The sequence below is a fragment of the Tachyglossus aculeatus genome, chromosome X2 (assembly GCF_015852505.1).
Source record: "Tachyglossus aculeatus isolate mTacAcu1 chromosome X2, mTacAcu1.pri, whole genome shotgun sequence".
Taxonomy (NCBI): Eukaryota; Metazoa; Chordata; class Mammalia; order Monotremata; family Tachyglossidae; genus Tachyglossus; species Tachyglossus aculeatus.
The window spans coordinates 27,141,711-27,164,890 of record NC_052100.1 but is presented as its reverse complement, the minus strand read 5'-3'; the positions used below and the strand labels follow the sequence as shown (position 1 = coordinate 27,164,890).

The 23,180-nt window shown below is 48.6% G+C and overlaps 1 protein-coding gene across 1 annotated transcript in view; it reads left to right on the top strand.

Annotated features, from left to right (window-relative positions):
* NUP153 (nucleoporin 153) overlaps window positions 1-23,180 on the top strand; it is a 56,625-nt gene that overhangs the window by 1,527 nt on the left and 31,918 nt on the right. The window contains 4 exon segments of the mRNA XM_038770728.1: window positions 17,285-17,510; window positions 20,870-21,118; window positions 22,553-22,692; window positions 22,783-22,911. Coding sequence (XP_038626656.1) covers window positions 17,285-17,510; window positions 20,870-21,118; window positions 22,553-22,692; window positions 22,783-22,911 — 744 coding nt within the window.

Here is a 23,180-nt window from a genome sequence, read left to right as displayed (position 1 = left end):
GGAACCCACGACCTTCTGACCCCTAGGCCCGGCCTACTACGCCACGCTGCCTCTGTACTAAGCGCTTGGGGAGAGTGCGGTCTAACTGTCGGCGGACGTGTTCCCTGCCCCCAAGCGGCTTAGAGTCTAGAAGGGGGTAAAGGGGAAGGGAGGATTTGGCAGTTTTGTTTCCCTGTGGGCAGGTGATTATATTGTAGGGTACGTTTCAAGAAGCCTCCGTGCTTTGGCATCTCGTGAGCACGTGCGGCCCAGGAATCCAAGAACCGCCCGCATTTCCTGATGTTGGTGATTGCGCATCCTGGTGTGAGGAAAAATAGGCAGACGGACAGCTGTTGGGTGCTACCCTGAATCCCCAGGGAAACCAGTCTTCTTTATTTTGGGGCTGAGCGGCTGCCTTTAGGCTGTTGACTTCAGGGACCGGGCGGTGAATTTGATCAACTTGGGTGTGGGGTCAAACTTTCCGGAGGCATCGCTCTGTTTTTACCCATCGTTGGCGTCGTCGTAGGTTGGCTGTAATAATAATAATAATAATAATGATGATGGCATTTATTAAACGCTTACTATGTGCAAAGCACCGTTCTAGGCGCTGAGGAGGTTACAGAGCGATCAGGGTGTCCCACGGGGGGCTCACAGTCCTGTTCCCCATTTTACAGATGAGGTAACTGAGGCCCAGAGAAGTGAATAGTAATGGTAATGATGGCATTTATTAAGCGCTTACGATGTGCAAAGCACCGTTCTAAGCGCTGGGGAGGTTACAGAGCGATCAGGTCCCACGGGGGGCGGGGGGGGGCTCACAGTCTTAATCCCCATTTTACAGATGAGGTAGCTGAGGCCCAGAGAAGTGAATAGTAATAGTGATGATGGCATTTATTAAGCGCTTACTATGTGCAAAGCACCGTTCTAAGTACTGGGGAGGTTACAGAGCGATCAGGTCCCACGGGGGGCTCACAGTCTTAATCCCCATTTTACAGATGAGGGAACTGAGGCCCAGAGAAGTGAATAGTAATAATAATAATGGCATTTATTAAGCGCTTACTGTGTGCAACGCACTGTTCTAAGCGCTGGGGAGGATACAAGGTGATCAGGTTGTCCCACGGGGGGCTCACAGTCTTAATCCCCATTTGACAGATGAGGGAACTGAGGCCCAGAGAAGTGAAGCGACTTGCCCAAAGTCACCCAGCTGACAATTGGCGGAGCTGGGATTTGAACCCGTGCCCTCTGACTCCAAACCCCGGGCTCTTTCCACTAAGCCACGCTGCTTCTCTGGGCTGTAGATGAGATGTCTATCAAAGAGTGCCTCGTTTTCAGAGGAAGGCGACACGGGTGGGGTCGAACTCACGTCCGGCTTTTGGGTCGCGTAAATCGTGCGTTCAGTCGTTTGTAGTGAGCGCCCACCGTGGGCAGGGCACTGTACTAAGCGCTTGGGAAGTTCAAGTCGGCAACATACAGAGCCGGTCCCTATCCGACAACGGGCTCACGGTCTAGAAGATGCGCGTTTGGTCCTTGTGACTTTAAGAAGTGGCTTGACTCCTTTAACTCGTTTTGGGGGGATCGATAGACGGTAGTGGTCCTTTTTACGGAGCGAAAGATTGGCCTGGTACCGTGAAGAGAACCAGGGTTGCGGGCTTTTTTCGTATCCAGTGGAGGAGCCGGTCATTTTGTAGCGAGGGAGGTGGTGTTCTTCGAGAACCTCACGGCGCAGAAACTTGCACGGTTACATTCGCACCTTGACCGGTGCCGCCCAGCTGCGCGAGGCCATTTTTTCTTCCGACGCCGCATCCCGTCGAGGACACAGAGTTGGGGCCTGTGCAGTGTCATCCCCAAATCTCTGATGGTGCTCTGGCCCAACCGCGTAGCGAAAAGACAGGCTGCGGAAGAACCGGCCGTGATCTTCAAATCACGGGCCGTGCGGGCGACAGCTTTTACGAAAGAAATGGATGTTGGAAATACCGAACAGAAGGCATCGAAGGCAGCAGCCTCCTCCCCCATCCCTCAACCCTTGACGTTCGGGAAAAGGAGAAAACCTTTCAGGAAGCAACTCACCGGCTCCTCGTGGCCACCGGAGGATTTCCGTGTCACCCATGCGGGGAAAGAACAGAAGCCGAGAGACGCCGAGACATAGCTTTGCCGTTTCTCCATTTCTAATTAAAACGCCGGGAACGTTTCAGGCCGCGGCCACCAAAATGTTGTGGCCACGGCAAGATTTTTTTTTTCAAGAGCCGCCGAATCCGAAAGGCGAACGTCTCATTTGATGTTCTGAGAATTTGCATCTCTTTAATAATCGCATTGCTTCTGCTATCCAGATTTTGCGAGGTTTTTTTTTTTTCTTTTCCCCTCCCCTCCGCCCCCTCGGTAAAATTGGCAGATTTTCGTTTCAAATCGATAACAAAGAGGGCGACCAGCCTGGGGGATTTGTCCAGAGCCTCCAGTTGCCTCTGAGACGGAATCGTGCTCTGGACCGCCCGACCCGGTAAAACAGCGTGGCTTATGACTTTAGAAAGGCGGTGGACTCAGAGTTGGGAGGGGTGGATCACCCCTTGACCTTGGGTAAATCACTTAAAATCACTTAACCTTCGCTTTTCCCTCTCCCATCCACCAAATGGGCATAATTTAGGGTGTGGCCCGTCGCGTTTGTGATGCAAGAGAGTTTTGAGGGTAAAATAGAACCTTTGAACCGCTTACGGAAAAAGTAGGAGCTACCGTGTTACGGACTTTTTCATTCAGTTTGCGGATCATTCTGGAAGTTCTTTCGAATTCGAAATGTGGTTTGAAACCCCCTGGCCCACCTGGGATGGGCCTTGTTTGAGCCTAGCCCAGGCCCAGACTCTCCCAGTACCAGCTGTGGCATCCTTGACTCAGTCAGTCAATTAATGGTATTTATTGAGCGCCTACCGTGTGCAGAACTCAGTACTAAGCGCTTGGGAGACGACCGTTCAACCGGGTGGGTGGACACGTTCCCTGCCCACGAGGAGCGTACAGTCTAGAGGAGGGAGACGGACATTTGCCTCAATAAAACATTAAACTGGAACCTCTTTTGGCGGGTGAAGGCTTCAGCGGGTGAAGATTTTTTGCACGTTAATTTCCTGAAATGCAGCGCCTGCGTTCTGGACGGACCCCTGCCCCAGAGCCACGCTGCTTCTCCTTGTAACCCCCGCCGGCACTTTGCACAGTGCTTTGCACATAGTAAGTGCTTAACAAATACCGTCGTTATTATTCTTATAATCATACTGGGCACAGTCTCTGCCCCATGGAGGGTTCACAGTTAAGAGAGGGGGAGGAACAAATATTTTCACCTTATATTATAAAAGGAAGCTGAGGTGCAGAGAGGCTTGTCGCTGAGGAACAGCGTGGCTCAGTGGAAAGAGCCCGGGCTTTGGAGTCAGAGGTCATGGGTTCGAATCCCGGCTCCTCCACATGTCTGCTGTGTGACTTTGGGCAAGTCACTTCACTTCTCTGAGCCTCTGTTCCCTCATCTGGAAAATGGGGATTGACTGTGAGCCCCACGTGGGGCGACCTGATCGTGTGATATCCAGTGCTTAGAACAGTGCTTTGCACATAGTAAGCGCATAATAAATGCCATTATTATTATTAGTATTATTATTATTACTTGTCCACCTGTATATATGTATATATGTCTGTACATATTTATTACTCTATTTATTTTGCTTCTACATATCTACTCCCCCTTTTAGACTGTGAGCCCACTGTTGGGTAGGGACTGTCTCTATATGTTGCCAATCTGTACTTCCCAAGCGCTTAGTACAGTGCTCTGCACATAGCGCTCAATAAATACGATTGATGATGATGATGATGAGGGAGAACTCGCCTTGGTAGCGTGTGTACCTCGGGCGATGCCACCCCCGTGTTGGCGCGTGTTTGCCCCCCAGGTTTCTTCCAACGCCAGAATCAGGCTCTGCCCAGGCAGACCCCTGGGGTCGGAAGACCCCCATTTCCCGACAGAGTGCCCTCCAAAACGGCCAGGGAAGCCGTGCGTTATGGTCGCTGTCTTTACTGGGGCTAATGGGGGAGGAGGGTGTTTAATATGAAATCAGTATTCACCTCCCCTTCTGTATAAATGGAGTGATTGCAGTATCTGGAGGCATTCGCTGGAAAATCTTGCTTTAATAAGTTCCCAAAGGCCTGTGGGCGGGTCTTTTCTTTCTTATAAGACTTTCACTACAGGTCCTTTAGGCCGAAGCAAGTTACGGGCAGGGAACTTGTCTGAGATTCTGTTGTACTCTCCCAAGCGCTCTGCACACTTGTGCATCCCAAGCGCTTAGTACAGTGCTCTGCACACAGTAAGCGCTCAATAAATACGATTCAATGAATAGTAAGCGCTCCATAAATACCATTGATTGGTTGTCATATGAGAAGCAGCGTGACTGAGGGGATAGAGCCCGGGCCTGGGAGCCAGAAGGACCTGGGTTCTAATCCTGGCTCTGCTACTTGTCTGCTCTGCCTCGGGACTAAGTCGCTTTGGGCAACTTTGGGCAAGTCACTTCTCTGTGCCTCAGTTACCTCATCTGTAAAATGGGGAGGAAGACTGTGAGCCCCCCGTGGGACAACCTGATTACCTTGCAACCTCCTCAGCGCTTAGAACAGTGCTCTGCACGTAGTAAGCGCTTAATAGATGCCATTATGATTATTATTCGTGCCTCAGTTACCTCATCTGTAAAATGGGGATATTATTATTATTTTTTTAATGGTGCTTGGTAAGCATTTACTATGTGTCTGTCAGGTACTACTAAGTGCTAAAAGCCAAGTGAATAAGACGGTGAATCCTGTGTGGGACTTGGACTGTATCCAACCTTAACAAATGCGTGTGTGTGTGTGTGTGTGTGTGTGTGTGTGTGTGTGTGTGTGTGTGTGTGTGTTGGAATACTGAAAATCCCAATGGCTTACTTCTTTGATCCTTGGTAGCATCTTTGCAGAGAAGCAGCATGACTCAGGGGAAACAGCCTGGGCTTTGGCGTCAGAGGTCATGGGTTCAAATCCCGGCTCCACCAATTGTCAGCTGTGTGACTTTGGGCAAGTCGCTTAACTTCTCCGGGCCTCAGTTCCCGCATCTGTCAAATGGGGATGAGGACTGTGAGCCTCCCGTGGGACAACCTGATCACCTTGTAACCTCCCCAGCGCTTAGAACAGTGCTTTGCACATAGTAAGCACTTTATAAATGCCATCATTATTAATATTATTATACCACCCTATGACCATATGAACTACCCTGATGGCCCCTCGTGGGCTTGTCGACTGAGGCAGGTGCTGCTGAGTCACCATGAATAGCAAGATGCTTCATGATGTGGCATGTTCTTCAGGAATTTCGAACTCAACTCTAGTTGGGGAGTCCTGGAGCTTCCAAGTCGTTTTGTTTCGGGGGAGGTGGACAGTGCGGTTGGAGGCTGTTGTCCATCTTGCCATTATCCCGAGATCCAAGACCAAGGAGCCTGATCCTTCCATCCAGTGGGTAGGTCCTAAAAGCCGGAGACTTCTTGAGGCCGTTTTCTAGGACTCTGGTGCTTACCACACAGCTCCAAGCACTTGTGGTAATAATAACAACAATAATAATAGTAGTGGCATTCATTAAGCGCTTACCATGTGCAAAGCACTGTTCTATGTGCTGGGGAGGTTACAGGGTGATCAGGTTGTCCCATGAGGGGGCTCACAGTCTTAATCCCCATGTTTTACAGATGAGGGAACTGAGGCACAGAGAAGTGAAGTGACTTGCCCAAAGTCACACAGCTGACAATTGGCAGAGTCGGGATTTGAACCCTTGACCTCTGACTCCAAAGCCCAGGCTGTTTCCACTGAGCCACGCTGCTTCCCGCAGCAGTCTCCTCATTGACGTCTCTGCTGCTTCCAGTCTCTCTTCTCTGGTCCATACGTACCTCTGCTGCCCAGACCATTTTTCTTAAAAAAAACCAATCCCCACTCCAGCGATTGCTCATTCATTCAATCAATCGTATTTATTGAGCGCTTACTGTGTGCGGAGCACTGTACTAAGTGCTAGGGAAGTACAAGTTGGCAACATATAGAGACGGTCCCTACCCAACAGCGGGCTCACAATCTGGAAGGGGAAGACAGACAACAAAACAAAACATATTAACACAATAAAATAAATAGAATAAATGTGTACACATAAAATAAATCAATAAACAGAGTAATAAATACGTACAAACATATATACATATATACAGGTGCTGTGGGGAGGGGAAGGAGGTAAGGCGGGGGCGTGGGTGATTTCTTACTATAACCCAACCTGCACACTTCCCTCCTAATGCCAACCTTCTTTTGTTTTTTAATGGCATTTAAGCACTTACGATGTGCCAGGCACTGGACTAAGTGCCAGACGTACTCTCTTTTTGGGTCTTCATCTGTCCCACCACCGACCCCTTACTTCCCTCGGCCAGGCCTGGAACTCTTGACCATCCGCTACTCCCACCTTCCAAACCCTCCTAAAATGGCATCTCCGAGAGGCCTTTCCTGATTTAGCCCTGATTTTCCCCTCTTGGCTCTCCCCTTTGTGTCGCCATGCACTTGGTTGGGTACCCCTTAAATACTTTGGTACTCACCCAGCCCCACCGCACTTGTGTACTCTTTCCCCTAGCTGTAATTTATTTTAATACCAGTCTCCCCCTGAAGACTTGTCAGCTCCTTGTGGGCAAGGGTGGCACCTGCCAACTCTGTTGTATTGTGCTTAGTACAGGGCTGTGCACAAAGTAAGCCCTCAATAAATACCCGTGTTGGATTGATTTTTGCTTGAGCATATAGAGCCACAGGACTCTTGTTACATTGATCTCTCCCAAGTGCTTAGTACAGTTCTCTGCACACAATAAGCGCTCAATAAATACAATTTATTTATTTACCGACCCTTTCCTCATGGAAGATGCATGGTAATCCAGGATTTCTCTTACTTTCAGTAGCCTTCCAGATAGAGTAGTTAGGCTCCTAGTGGTTATCATGGTCCATTTTTCACCTCCTTCCTCCATTGAACGGAGAGCTGTAAGAAGAGGAGATGAAATAGCAGACTGCCAGCTGAGGCGGTCACCCCTTTTCTCCCGGCCAGTTGTGCGTGGTATCGCGGCGGTCGGGACCACGCCGCTCAGAAACATAACGGCAGTCTTTCTGGTAAATTCGGTCGCCTTTGGAAAGCAGCAGACCTTTCCCGCCAGACCCTTTGGGCAGAGCACAGAGGCTCCCCTAGGTTGCCTGCCGGGGCTCCCCGAAACTCAAAGTGAATGAGGGAGGAGGGGGGAGCTTCCCCTGGATTTGAGAGCTTCCTAAACGTTTCCCTAAACGTTTTGTTTGGGAAAGGGACTGAGGCCCAGCCAAGTGGGGATGTGGTCGCCACTAAGCCTCCTCTAGACTGTAAGCCCCTTGTGGGCATGGCTCCTGTCTACCGACTCTTTGGTACTGTAATTAGTACAGCGCCCTGCTCACGGTAAGCACTCAATAAATACCACTGATCGATAAGCTTGTTGTGGGCAGGGGATGGGTCTGTTATTGTACTCCAAGCGCCTAGTACGGTGCTTTGCACAGAGTAAGCGCTCAGTAAATACCATTGATGAATGATGGTGTAGGAGAGTTTCCTCTGCAGGAGAGGCCAGGAGCAGAACTTCATTTCCTGAAGAGGGAAGTCCCGTGGAACGGCAGTGTCAAAGGACCTCGCCGTCCCTCTAAGGAGACCGGCCAGAGAGAAATGTAACCACAGGAATCGTGGAGGGGCTTTCTCTCTTGTTCCCTCCCGTTTGACTGAGAGGTTCGGAGAGGCTCCGATGGGTTCCGAGGTTCCCCCGGCTGCGGGAAGGGATGGTAGGGTTAAGCTGGGGATGGAGGCCTGAGGAAATGATTGTTGGCATAATGATTTAGGCTTTCCTGGTCAGTGTGGGCACCACCACGCCCCCACCTCCCTCACCCAAATCAGTATTCCCCCTCCTCCCTCGCCCTACCCCCTTCCCCTCCCCACGGCACTTTTGTATATTTGTACCTATTTATTACTCTATTTTATTAATGATGTGTATATAAGCTATAATTCTGTTTATTCTGATGGTAATTGTCATCTACTTGTTTTGTGTTATTGTCTATCTCCCCTTTCTAGACTGTGAGCCTGTGGTTGGGTAGGGACCGTCTCTATATGTTGCCGATTTCTACTTCCCAAGCGCTTAGTACAGTGCCCTGCACACAGTAAGCGCTCGATAAATATGATTGAATGAGTATTCTCATTTTAGGGGAAGTGGAGATCCAGAGAGGTTAAATCACTTTTTGAAGGCCAACTACTAGAGAGTGGGAGATCGCGAGGTTCCAGGTTTTGGAGTTTAGCCCCGCAAAGAGGCCACAGAGGTGAAATATCCTTTCCTTGTCTTTAGGTGCTTCCTTAGTGGAGGATTAGAGTAGGTGGTGGTTAATGGGGAATTTGACCCCACTATTCCTTAAGTTTCCCTTAAGCCGACTCCACATCAGTGGAAAGAAAAGGACCTCGCTACTGTTTAGCCATGTGTTCTCTGTGTTATTTTTGGTCGTGATCCCAGTAGTAAACCATATGTGTTTTCCTCCTACCCCCAGACCAGGGACCGGGTCGTTTGTGTGCACTAGGCACCTGGGAGAGAACTTGTGAGAGAACCATAGAATAGAGTAGACACCGGTACTCTGCCCCTAAGGAGCTCTATCATGAATTTTTGTTTGCAGGAAGATTACTCTGATAAAAGAGGTAAAACCAGGTTAAAAAAAAAAAGGTAATCAAGCCAATGGTATTTATCGAGTGCTTACTGTGTGCAGAACACTCTACTAAGCATTGGGGAGAGTACAGAGCAGCAGAGTTTACTGCTGTCGACAAGCTTACAGTCTAGGAGGGCCTTTGGCAGGATGGCAATAACCAAACCATTCATTTGAACAGAGTTTGGGAAAGTTTGGAAATCGATTTTGTAAAATGGACTCAGTTCTTGCTTATTTGGAGTATTCATCATTCATTTGTATTTCTCGAGCGATTAATGTGTGCAGAGCTTGGGAGAGGGCAACACAACAATAAAAAGTCACATTCCCTGCCCACAAGAAGCTTACAGTCTAGAGGGGGGAGACAGACACCAATACAAATAAATATTACGGATATTATTATTGTGGTGTTTGTTAAGCGCTTACTATGAGTCCATAAGTGCTGTGGGGCTCGGAGGCGGGAAGAACAAATTGAGCAGGTCAGGGCCCTGCAGAAGGGAGTGGGAAAAGAGGAAAGGAGGGGGCTTAGCCTTGGAAGGCCTCTTGGAAAAGATGTGCCCTCAATAAGGCTTTGAAGGTGGGGAGGGTCATTGTTGGATCTGAGGAGTATTTGTTAGTTTGGAAGTTGTGACCTTTCTGGGCTAAATTCCCCTGGTCAGCCCCTTAATTTTAACTGGTGTGTGTGTGTGTTTCATAGTCACCCGCATGTAGCTCAGTCCTCTCCTGTGTATTAGTTGTTAGATTTTTATAGCACCTTTCCTATAAAAGAACTTAAGGTGTGATATGAGGAATATTTAGAAGTCACAAAATGAATTATAGCCCAGTATTGTGAATGAGAAAACGTTCACCTAAAAAACTGATCCTAGAAGAAAATGTTCGAAGCAATTCAATTTAGGTTTAAATGTGTGGTACTTAAACCTAGATTTGAAACATATTCAAAGGACAGAAATCTCTTAATGGTTTTCTGTAATTTTAGCATTCCCCCCCCCAAGAAAGTAACTGGACAAATGAAAGAACCAAGCCCTGTACTTACCACTTCGGTCAGCCTTACGTCGGCGATGAATTAAAGATCAGAACTAGTTCAAGGATTCTCATTATTTTGTAGCTAAAATGTATTCGGAAATACACAAGTTAGTTAAATCACAGCCTAGATTCTGTCCCAAGACTTCAAATATAAATTTGTCAAAATCGACTCTCCTAGCCATTTGAGAAGGTGTTCAAATCTCAGAGGCTCAGTTTCTTCCGATCTGCCCTTTCTCTTTCCCTTACCCTTTTGTGTGCATCTTTTGTTGGGAAAGGCAATTGAAATACATCTCTTCCACCCCGCCCCCCCCCCCCGATCCCAGGGAAACATATGGACGAAGTAGATGTTCAGAAAGATTTTGAAGGGAGCGGGTGGCGAGCAGTTTGGGGTTTAGAGGGCAGTTGAGTGGGAGCGACAGCAGAGGCCGGAAAACAAAGGGAGCCAGCAAGCAGGGCAGGTAGGTGGGGAGGAGGAGGAAGACGTCACAGTAGGAGTGGTGACTGGCTGGGACAGTGGGCTCCAGAGGGATGTCCCCTGGAATAAGCACTGACACGGAGAGAAAATCAAGGGATTTGAAAGAGAGGGGTGGGGGGAAATGCTTCGAGACCTCCCTTTTAGAAGAGGCCAAAAGGTAAACCAGGGGGAAAAGGGGAGATAGCCGGGACGGGCAAGAACCACTTTTTGGATGTTTGAACTTGGCACCCAGTGGAAGAAAGGTAGGTGTTTTTTTTTTTTTAATGGAAGAAATATGAGGCAGTGTTTATGGTATTTGAAGGAGGGTGGAGAGCGATCTCCAATCGCTGACACTCTTAATGAGGGGTAGAGGGGACGGGGGACCAGTGGCCATATTTCAGCTCCTTTGACAGCAAGTCAGGTCTGCCTTGTCTTTGGTTGTCATTGAGAATGTAGAAAATTAATCGGGTTAATGAATTCAAGTCTTTCGAGGTTCCTCAAATTGGGGAGATTGAGCCCGGAAAAGGCAGTGGAATTTTGTTAAGGGAAAGGTGATGGTGAAGCCACAGTACAGCCCAGAGGTGATTAGGGAACTAAAAGAGAGCCACCAGCCTAATCGGAGAGGCCGGGTGCTGCGATTAAGAGGGGAGAGACTTGAAAGTTTCTCGTGGAAGGAGAGGGTCCTGAGTTGTTCAACACTGCGAGTTAGTACAGCGCTCTGCACACAGTAAGCGCTCAATAAATACGATTGATGATGATGATGAAGATGCGAGCCGAAAAGTGTCGACATTTTGACGCACCTTCCCTTCGAACAGTACCAGTCGAAGGGCTTAACCCAGTCAAGATGTGGTCCAGGGGTGGGTGAAAGGGGACAGTTGGTTCATTCTGCCGAGATCAACATTGGTGTTATTTCCTTTCTATGAGCTCCAGCCCTGCATATACAGTTCAGGCTATTGGCAGTTGTCTGCCTGATACTTCGCGTTCCCCTCTCCCGTTCCCACCTCCCACCCTAACCAGCGCCCCGGTTTCACTTGGTTTCTGGATAGCGTCGTGAGTTTGCTTTTGCAGTTCACTGGATTCATCATCGGCTTTGGTGAAAAACACTCAAATAGCATCATCAAAAGATTTTCCCAACAGCGTGGATTTGAGGTGTTTTCACTTCCAAATGAGTTAGATGAACATCACCCCTCGTGTCGACAGTTCATCCCATCGTATTTATGGAGCGCCTGCCGAGTGCGAAGCACTGTACTAAACGCTTGGGAGAGTACAGTATAGCAATAGGGAGACACATCCCCTGCCCGTACGAGCCAGACTTCAGTGGCTCAAGGAATACATTCCCGTTATTTGGTTTTGATAGCCCGAGAGAGGTTTTAACATTAATTTATTGTTTCTTTTGGATTTTGAAACTGAGGACTTTTGGAAATCCAGGTCTGAGCTCTTTCGGGGGAAAGACAATTCAAGTGTTTTTGGCTCCCACGCTGTTTCTCGGGCCATAGTGTTTGTGGTGCTGCAGGATTCGTTGGTGGGGAGAGTGGTAAACAATTTGAAACTAATACAGAGGGTAACGGAAAGATTAGGCAAGAACTCTTCAGTGCAGTCCTGCTGTCATTCTCAGCCTGCCATTTGCCTCTTTCTTGTGCTTGCGCGCTCTCTCTCTCTCCTCTGTGTCTCTCTCTCAACCAAAATGCAGATTTGTTTGCAGTTTTTCAAGCAAGACTTGCTAAGTCTCAGCTTGCTTCTGGAAAGCTTCATAGTAAAAGGAAAACAGAACATGTTATTTAAAGGGGAAGCCATGCTAGATTCACTACAACATACTGCGTTTGTCAGCCTTGAATGTTCACGCTAGAATCCAGAACCATTATCGCCATCCATGGCCTTGGAAACTGCCCTCATCAAATGCCCGGAATCAGGGGCGGGAGAATGAAGGTTTATGGTAGGAAACCCATACTTTGATTTAGGAATACGTTTCTAAGGGCAGCTCGGATATTGACTCGTTGCGGGGGTTTGTTTAAACCATTTAATGTTGTTTCCTTGTTAATAAAATAGGGGTGGTAATAGCTGGTACCTCACAGAGATGGGATGAAAACCATATATATATATATTTTTTTTTATTTTATTTTATTTTTTTTTTTCTGTGATAGGATCAGAAGTGACTGAAAAGTGCAAAATACTGTAGGGTTGAAAGTGGAGCGGGGGAATTAAAACCGCACAAGTCACAGAAATATTCTAAACCTGAAGAGTTGGAGAACATTTTGAGACTTCGATGTTTAGCATTCTTGAAGGATGGGTCTGTACTAGGTCAGTTTATTTTAGCAGCCCTAAAGTTGTTTTACCATGTCGTTGCCCAGGGTGCCATAGAATTTACGGGAAACTATGGGTCAATACCCAAAAAGGTGTCGAAACCAAACCCAGATCGTGTGGGAAATGCAATTCTATTTACTGTAGTAATAATAATAATAATGGCATTTATTAAGCGCTTACTATGTGCAAAGCACTGTTCTAAGCGCTGAGGAGGTTGCAAAGTGACCAGGTTGTCCCACGGGGGGCTCATAGTCTTAATCCCCATTTTACAGATGAGGTAACTGAGGCCCACAGAAGTGCTTGCCCAAAGTCACAGAGCTGACAATTGGCGGAGCTGGGATTTGAACCCATGACCTCTGACTCCAAAGCCGGCGCTCTTTCCACTGAGCCACGCTGCTGTAGGTGATTGGAGTGTGGAGCCAGTCTACATGGTGAACTCTGTTTTTAAATACAAGTTTAGGATGAAATAATAGTTCCCATTTTCCATGACAGTTACGGTAGAAGACATTTAATGTGTGGATTTAAAGTTGGTTTATTTCCCTTTTCGATTGTCCTGATTCAAGAGAAGCAGTGTGGCCTAGTGAATAGAGGACGGGCCCGGGAGTCTAAAGGACTTGGGTTCTAATCCCAGCTCTGCCACTTAAGTGCTTTGTGACCTTGGGCAAGTCACTGCACTGTGCCAAATGGGGATTAAGACTGTGCCCCCCTGTTGGGCAGGGACTGTGTCCGACTTGATTAGACTGCATCTACCCCAGTACTTAAAACAGTGCTTGACACATAGTAAGGGTTTAACAGATGCCATCATCATATACTGCAGTTTCTTGATTTGGTCTTTGGAGTTTTGATTGTGAAAGTTGAGAAAAGAAAGAGCATTTTTGTTTCCAGGGTTTTGCCATGATGCGTGGTAAGTTTTTTTTGGCTGGCATTAGGGTAAGGCCCGTGCTCTGTGGCAGTATCTTAATGAGGCTAAAGAGTTTTGACTAAAAACCCGCCTTTGTGTATATAGTTAAGTATTTATATAATCAGTCTTACACTAATAACACATTCTAATTTAAGGACTTCTTGCCTCTGAAAAGAGTTGAGTGCTAACTTTTTATTTGGGTGGACTTTCCCCCTCATTTTCAACAACTAGAATGGATTTTGAAAATTTGTTGATGAAAAAGGATGCTTTGCGGGTCCTCTCTAAGCCAATTCACAAGTTATTTCTAGAACATCCTCGTCTGCATTGTGTTAATTGCAGCAATTCTCACAGTGCCTACCATAAGGCACTGCCCTGTCAGATTTTTCTAAATCTGATTTTCTCATGTCAGAGAGGTTCTCGCGGAGGCAGTGGACTCTCCTTTGAGAAATAGAACTTCAGAAATGTAAATGTTCCGTAGTTTTTACTGGGACATTGCAGCATTCATGATGGGCATTTTTGGGTCAGTATTTTCATCTACGTTGACCCACTTTCATTTTGAAATTCAGCTGTCATTTAGCATTTCTTGTGCGTTTCTCTCTGACACACACACACACACACAGTTGTCTAGTGACAAGAACAGTTTTTGGCATACATTTCTGAGGGAACTAACCAGCATCGCTAGCACTGGTCTACTGACATTTCTTTTTTAGAATTTTGAACTCAACTCAGGAACATTTGTCTTGAAGCCTGACACTTTCACTTAAAATGTATTTGTTTCTTTGGGTCTCTTTTTGCCCAGTGCAAGAAATACAGTTTCTTATTCCCATTCTCTTCCCACATAGTTCAGTCATGGCCGCTTTGTCTTGTCCAACAGCATTGATTTAGTGTGCAGGTAGTAGGTTCACTCATTCAGTCGTATTTATTGAGCGCCTACTGTGTGCAAAACACTGTACTAAGCGCTCTGATTTCTTTGAATAGGTTTTCTTAAAACAAGCAGTTTAAGCGTCATCGTCATCGAATAGCAGGTGCTAAGTATAGTTCACATTTCCCTCTCCTCAGTTTGTGAGCATGGACCTTTTTGGGATGAGATGAAGAAGTGTATATTGCAGTTCACTGCCAGTTAACCCTGCACTGCTGTATTAACTGACCGTTTCAAGTTGAAATATCAGTTTCCTTTTGGACCTTTTAGCAACTGCCTAAATCCAGGGTTACAAGGTGAGGGACAGGTCTCCCATCCCCTCCGACCCTTACCTCTCCTTCCGCCTAAAGACTTGGGAGTCCCCAGCTAGGCGACACCCCTTTTGTGTTTGGGGGGCGAAGAGACTCGTCGTGGGCAGGGAATGTGGCTGTTATATTGCACTCTCCCAAGCGTTTAGTACAGTGCTCTGCACATGGTAGGTGCTCAATAAATTTGATTGGCTGAGGCTGCGGGGGGAATGCCAGCCCAAACCAGGCCTCCTGGGGACCCGAGCTCTTAATAATAATAATAATGATGGCATTTATTAAGAGCTTACTATGTGCCAAACACTGTTCTAAGTGCTGGGGAGATACAAGGTAATCTGGTTGCCCCACGTGGGGCTCACGGTCTTCATCCCCATTTTCCAGATGAGGGAACTGAGGCCCATATTAGTGAAATGACTTGCCCAAGGTTAAGGCCCTTTCCTCTCCCTCTTAGGCAGACCCGAGCGAAACTCTGAAAGCCAGAGCAGAGATAATCCATCATTCACTCCGTGACAGAGCGCACACGATTCAGGCTAATGCAGCGACAGTTCTTCTTGTGGAAGTGCCTGCCCTCTGCCTGAGCGGTTGGACGTTCTGCTTATTCTCCAAGTCTTTCTCTGATTTTTTCCGAGGCTTCCCCCGCCGACCTGTCTCCTTGCCACCTTGAGTCAGGGGCAGGGCAAAGCACCGGAGAGATGTTGGAAAGGGTCACAGCCCCCCTAAAGTTAGCCCACCTACCCAGCTCTGAGGGCCAACATTGAAAACCTCCCAGTGGGGTGGGTCGTCTCTTCGGGCTTCAGGCGTCTTTTGGACAGGGAGGGCCTGGGTTGGAGGTTCTTGCAGAGCTCTGGTCTGTTATTGCGGGCGATTCAGCATGTCTGGGCATTCAGGTGCCCGTTGGCGATCTGGGTGGCCCCGAGGGGATGGGGGAGGACTCTGGACGACAAGCTCGTTGTGGCCGGGACTGTGTCTGCTAACCGTATCGTATTGTTTCGTACTCTCCCTAGTGCTCTGCACTTGGTAAGCACTCAGTACCAGTGGGCCTCATCCTGCCCAAACACAAATGGGCGGGGGGTGTCGAACAATATCGAACAATAGCTCGGATTGTGCACTAGCCATGTGCAGAGCAGTGGTCTAAGCACTTCGTTGGGTACAGGGTAGTAGAGTTGGTAGTTACAATCTCTGCTTGGGTCAACACCTTGATGGGAGGCATGGGGAAGCTGAGGCGAGGGAGGAGGGGGTTTGAGAAGGAGTCTTTGGAGCCCGCTCAAGGGAGTCTTTTCTATATCCCTGAAAAAGCAGCAGGGAACCTCTGCCCTACTGGGGTTTATATCTGCCACTGGCCCTGCGGGGGCCAATCTGGACAAGGATATTTTCCCACTTGGGAATCCTCCGTGATTAAAGAGCTGAGGGCAGGCACTTCCTCTAGCCTCCTCTTCAGGGAATCCGGCAGTCATTCCCGTTCCCATGACTTTTTTTATCTGCTTCTTGTTGTTTCGTCCTTTACCCTCTGCTCCCTCCTCCATTGTTTTGCGGTGCTTGCGCCTTTCCCCAAGATAGTGTAAAACGAACAGCTCACCACACCTCAACATCAACCCAGCAAAGATGGGGGCCTTTTGTAAGTCCCTACCGTCCGGCAACCTTCAGTTGCCAGGGGAGGTGTCTCTTGAGAGTGCGTCCTAGCCTTCGTCAGCTTCCCATTGTCTTCTCCCTGTCTCGGCTCTCTGCTCATCCGTCCACTCTGGTCAAATCCTGGGCGTCTCTGGTTCCCTTTATTATCCCTCTTCCGAAGGAAACCTCTTATCTCCATAGCAACAGTGCCATCCGTTTGTCTTTTATAAACCTAAAGCCGTGGTTCTTTTCTTTTTCATGGTATTTAAGTGCTTACTATGTGCTAGGCACTGTATTGAGTGCTTGAGTGGATAGAAGCTTATCAGGTCAGACACAGTCCCTATCCCACCCGGGACTCACAGTTGTAATCCCCATTTTAGAAGAGAATTGACTTGCCCGAGATCTCACAGCAGACAAGTGGCGGAGCCAGGATTAGAACCCAGGGTCTTCTGAGTCCCAAAGCTGTGCCCTACCCACTGAGGCCACGCCGCTTTCCCAACTTCCCAAGCTATTCTCAGGGGGATTATCTTCTGGAGAAACCTGGTAGAATTTCACATGGTTGCCAGTTCTGAGTTTAGACTACAACTTGGTTTGGTCTGTTCATATTATTTAACTCTAAGGCATTTTGCCCAAATGGCGCTTATGCCAGTTTGTGAAGTTGGTTGTTTCTGCCGCATGGGCACCAAAGGAAGAAGCCAGTAGCAGTTAAAATAGCTTTTGAGGACTGACTGGTTTTATCTTTTGGCGTGGTTCTGTTTGCTGTCGAGGCTGCAAAGCCTGTAGAGTACGAGCCTGGAGATCATTCTTCATTGCATTAATATGACAGCGCCAGCAGAGTTGAGCTGGAATTCTTCTACACGGTAGAGTGCTGACACGGCACTCGTTACCGGTGTCTGCCCTGAGAAACTTAATTGTTTCTTTTGCTCAGCAGCTGCTGCTCGGCCGCCTTAAGATCTTTGCCGACTTGTTTTTTGTTGGTTTTTTTTTTTTTTATTGGACGTTTAAAGTTGAAGCACATCTTTTAAAGCTGCTGGCAGTGAACCCGCTTTGTGATTTCTATCCAACAGGGAATCCTCAGCAGAGTGACCGAATCTGTCAAGAACATCGTACCCGGATGGCTTCAGCGGTATTTCAACAAGAACGAAGATGCCTGCATGTGCCCCACCAACACGGGAGAATCTAGACTTTGGCCAGAGAATGCGGAAAATGACCACCTCATCTATGCAGAAGAGGAAAGCCCTGTAATACGTGATGGCAGGATCACTCTCGAGCCCGCAGTCAGTAGCGAAGAAGGTAACCGAAAAGTGCTTTTTTATATTTTGCTTGTGTCGTTACTGGAATGATCTCTTTTTTTTTTGGTGTGTTTTTGTGGTATTTTTTAAGCGCTTACTATGTTCCAGGCACTGTACTAAGCACGAGGGTAGATACACACTAATCACACACACGGTCCACATCCCATATTGGGCTCACAGTCTTAATCCCATTTTACAGGTGAGGAAACTGAGGCACAGAGAAGTAAAATGACTTGCCCAAGGTCACAGAGTAGACAGGTGATGGAGCCAGGGTTAGAACCCGGGTCCTTCTGACTCGTAGGCCCTTGCTCTTCTGCACTAGTCCACGCTGCTTTATTGTGTTGCTGTGTTATGGAGAGCGGGTGTTGGGTGTCAGAAAGAAACTCCTGAGCATGAGCAGGAATTGCAGGAGAGATGGGGTCAGGGCCATCTTGCTTCTCCTAACTCTCCTCCCCCATGTTCCTCAGGTTCTAGTGGATGGCATTAAAGGTCCAACTGAAGAATTTCTATGTGGTCTTGGCTAGGTGATTAACAGGCATTAGATAGAAATGGTTTCTTGACATCAAAATTTGGGGTGCGTTTCCTGATAACCATTCCTTGAAAATACCATTTTTTCCTAGGCATTAAACTGCTTCTCATTTACCATCTTCTCCACGAGGTATTTTTATGCACATATCTAGTGATTGCTGACTTCAGGTTGTAAGAGGTGTTAAAGCCAGGTCAGGCCTCTCCCTTGGGGTTCACGTACACGGATGATACAAAAATCCCCAAGTTTTGCTTCTCCAAATGGGATGGGATTTTGCCATTTCGTCAGTGGTTCTGATTTCACTCAGTGATAGAAGCTACCCTAAGATTGTGGGTCTCGGAGAAAGGAGCTAGTCCCTGCTCTGCTCAGAAATTTTGAGCAAGTCTCCGTTCTTCTTTAGGTCTTGGTTTTCTCAAAAGCAACAGGCGGATAATGTTCGCCCCTCATTTATGAGGACAAAATGAAGTAAGTAATTGTTAAATAGCATTTGGGAAAGTGAAAGTCTTGAGCACGTTCACCGGTTGTTAGAAGCAGATTTTAGGTTTGCTCTGCCAGAGGCCAAGAGAATTCTCCTCCTGTCTCTGCGGACTTCCCTCAACATTTTCTGGGAACCACCTTTTCAGATATTTCTCCAAATTCTCAGAGGCACTAGAAGAAAGAGGGGCAGTGGTTGCCTCTTGGCCTCTGCGTAGATAGTAGTCACCGGGTAGGCGGAAGGGACCCAAGGTGGCCGTGTGCGAGTTTCTCCTTTCCCCCTCCTGTGTCGGGGAGGATGGGCCGCCCGGAGCCACTGCATGGCACCCACATCTGGCGCAGCTGGTCCATCTGGGGCCGGACCCTGGCCTGCCGGTGGTGCGAGTAGCCGGCCGCGGCCCGGGATGGCTCGTCCTCACAAGTCAGTCATTCGGTCATATTTATCGAGCGCTTCCCGTATGCAGAGCACTGCACTAAGCTCTTGGGAGAGTGCAATACAGCACGGCAATCTAACAGACACAGTCCCTGCCCTCAACGAGGGTGCCGGGAGTGGCCCATCGCCCAGCTGGGGAGGAGGGCGAGCATATACTGTTTGTGAAGCTCCGGGCTAAGCACTGGGGTAGATGCGACACAGCCGATTCAGACCCCTCCCCCACGTCCCCTTCTGCACTCACAGTTCAAGAGGTAGGGTAAGCAGATCCCCATTTTGCCGAGGCGGAGAGGTGAGGTGCCGGGCCCGGTGTCACCGGACAGGCAAACAACCGAGCTGGGATTAGAATCTGGTTCTCCCAATTCTCATTCCAGTGACCTCTCCGCTGGGCTACCCCATTCTACCTTGTCACGTGTCATAAGTAATTCATTGACCACCTGCTGTGTACAGACCACTGGGAGAGTTCAAAAAGAAGGAAGGGGCAGTTTCAAGTGCCCTCTGACCTTCCTCTTCCTTCCCCTATCTCTTTTTTTCCCTCCTTTTCCTCCATCCCCCCCCCACCCCCGAGCCGGGCCCTGCATGCAAAATGCAGAGTCCCGGCCTCCCGTGATGTGTTTGGATAAATCCTGGATGAGAGAGATCATAGCACATTGCTAGGAGGGTTTGGGACGTTAGCTGGTACACGGATGCTCACCCATGGCAATGGAAGACCAGGAGGGTGTCCGTGATACTATTCTTTCCAAGCACCCCGGTGCCACCGTCAACCCTGGGCTCTAGGACACGGTTATTGAGGATTATCCATTGTTTGTGACTGGGGAAGGGACAGGTGACTGCCACCTAATCAGTGGTATTGATTGAGCACAATCAGCACAAAGGACAGCACGAACACCGTAACTCAAACTGTACGAAGCAAACCGCGAATGGGGCTGTTCCGTTATTACCCGTCTGGATCCCGGGAGAAAGGGTGCTCGGGTGGAAAGCCGACTGGACTGTGAGTCCACTGTTGGGTAGGGACTGTCTCTATATGTTGCCAACTTGAACTTCCCAAGCGCTTAGTACAGTTCTCTGCACACAGTAAGCACTCAATAAATACGATTGATTGATTGATTGATTGGAAAGAGCGTGGTACTGCGAATCTGGAGGCCTGGGTTCTAGTTCCAGCTCTGCCACTTGTCTGCGGTGTGGCCTCGGGCAAGCCACTTCACTTCTCTGTGCCTCAGTTATCTCATCTGTAAAATGGGGATGAAGACTGCGAGCTCCGTGCGGGACAGGGACTGTGTCCAACCCAAGATTTGCTTGTATCCACCCCAGCGCTTAGTAGAGTGCCCGGCATGTAGTAAGCATTTAACAAATACCATAATTGTTATTATTAATGTCATCTGTAAAATAAGGACTGTCTACCTGCTCACCTCCCCTCTTAGATGGAAAACCTGGTGTGGGATGGAGATTGTGTCCGATCTAGCGACTCACATCTGCCTCGACCTTTAATTCAGAGCTCGGCACCTAGTAAGCACTTAATGAATACTCCGATGGTACTGTGTTTCCTCTAGTTCCGGGCTTCAGCTTTAAAACTTCAGGGTTTGCCCCAGACTTATACTCTACTCACCTGTGCATTAGATTCTCCTCCAAAAAGAAGGGTTGGAAAAGGTGTTTAGGTTCTTGAAGGCAAGGTACTGTCGTGTGGCAGCAGTTGATTTTATTACAGACAAAGAGAGTTCCTGTCCGAGTCGCCTCTTTGATGTTAAATTTGGGGCCAGGGTAGGCAAGCGAGCTCCTGAAATAGGCCAGTGAAATCGGGGGGGAGAAAGAAAAATTAGACCCGGTCCTGGAGCCGCAGTTGCTAGTGCCTGTCTGGAAGGACCTTTTGGTGAGATTGCATGGAGTCCTTAATAAGCTGCGAGCTAATTTGGAGGGTGATTTTCCTTTTCAGAACCCTCGACAAGTAGGTCTGCTCTAAATTTCCCCGATGTGCTAACGAGGCCATCCCTTCACCGGAGCCACCTGAATTTCTCCGTGCTGGATTCCCCGGCCCTGCACTGTCAGCCTTCCACCTCCGCTGCGTTTCCCATTGGCGGTTCTGGGTTTTCCCTCGTAAAAGAAATCAAAGATTCTACCTCTCAACATGATGATGATAACATCTCAACAACCAGTGGCTTTTCTTCTAGAGCTTCTGATAAAGGTAATCTTCGTTTCCAAGCAGAGTTCACTGCTTCCCTTTTTGTGACTGAGCTCGTGACCCACCTTGGCCTAGAAGCCCGGTGCCTTATATGGTGCGTTTCTGTAAGTTGCTGGACGTTTGACAGATACTCTTTCTCAGCCCTTGCAGGGTCAGTAGTTGGGGGAAGAGTAACGTTATCCTCATTGTACATTAGGAGAATCTGAGCTAGTGAAAGCGTGTCCTTTTTTTTGTGGCATTTCTTAGACGCTTCCTCTGAGCCACTGTGCTAAGCCTTGGGGTCAAGATGAAACAAACACAATCTGTATCCCACAAGGGACTCACCAACTAAGAGGGAAGGGAAATGGGCGTTGACTCCCCATTTGACAGATGAGGAAACTGAGGCGCAGAGAAGCAGTCCCTGATTCGCCCACGGTCACCCAACAGGCAGGCGGCAGAGCTGGCATGAGATCCCATGCCAGGGCTCTTTCGACTGGGCCACCGTGGCCCAGCATATCTCCTGAGATGTAAATCGGTGGCGAAGCTTGGTGTAGAACGTGCGTGTTTGGGCTCGTAAGGGAGTCTCCCGCCAAGGAATGGACGAGTCCCAGTCCAGAGACTTGCGGACCGAGAGCCTGCCTGAAGGAGGAGATGATGACAGCGAGAGCGGCTCCCTCGGTGCCACTCTCGTTCTGCGGCCACCTCCGGTTGTGTGTCTGCCGAGGCCTGCTGAGTGCGGCGAACGAGCAGGCGAGGAGGCCTTGCAGGTCTTCGCAAAGGCTCCATTTAAAGCCCAGAGGATTAATCGATAACTGTGCCACCCTGCCACAACCCAGTAGGTATTCGCTCTGAGAGCCACGGCGGTCTTTAACACCCCTGTGTGGTTCTTTTTGGTCGGAAACCTTCACCCTCCCGAAGACACGCCACCAATAGCCGTTCCCCTACTTGTGGAGCCGAGGCTAGAAGCAGCGTGGCGTGGTGGCTAGAGCTCAGGCCTGGGAATCAGAAGGTCATGGGTCCTAATCCCGCTCTGCCACTTGTCTGCTGTGTGACCTGGGGCAAGTTGCCCCACTTCTCTGTGCCTCAGTTCCCTCATCTATAAAATGGGGATTGAGACTTAGCCCCATGTGGGAGAGGGACTGTGTCCAGCCCCATTTGCTTGTATCCACCCCAGAACTTAAGTACAGTGCCTGGCACATAGTAGGCGCTTAACAAATGCTATTATTGTTATTAGAATCCCGGTGTCCCAGCCTGCCCAGCCATGCTCTTAGAACCAACGGTTGAGCTCTAGGTTCAGGAATCTCAGGGTCTGATGCTTCTTTCTGAGAGGAAACTCTTAACTCATAGGTTGGGAGAGAGCATTTTGCCCTAGCTTCTGGTAATTCCACATCATCTGTATTTAATCATTCACGCCTTGCATCTCTTGGCCGAAAGCTTGAATAATACATTATTTTCCAGATCTAGCCGTTTCAAAGAATCCATCAATGCCACCCCTCTGGTCCCCCGAGGCTGAACGTCCTCATACGCTTTCACAGCATCCTGCCGCCGGCTCAAAGAAACCAGCGTTCAACCTATCCGCCTTTGGGACCCTCTCCCCGGTGAGCATCTCTCTCACGGCACGATTGTAATCGCGTTAACCTCGTCCCATGTCCCCTTGGCTCACGGGCTCCCGTCGTGTTTTCCTGCAGTCACTTGGAAATTCTTCAGTCCTGAAGTCAACTCATTTTGGGGATTCTCCTTTTTACCCCGGAAAAACAACTTACGGCGGTGCAGCCGCAGCAGCGAGGCAGTCTAAACTTCGAAACACGCCCTACCAGGTAAAAACCCCACGGTGGGGTGGCAAGCTATGGTTTTCTATGTAACTGATCACCATTTAAACAGCCTTTCGTTGCTGCAAGAGCCTTAAAAGGAAAATCAAAGCCAGGGGCTCGGTGTGGTAATTGGTTTCGGTGCAAATTTCCCGCTGGGACCTACTTAAGTCATGGTTCAGGAAAGCCCTTTGGAGTAGAAGCCACAAATGGGAATCCAGATGAATTTGGAGGGACTTTCTAGGCAGTGGAAATTTGGGTAGAGGGACGGGGGATGT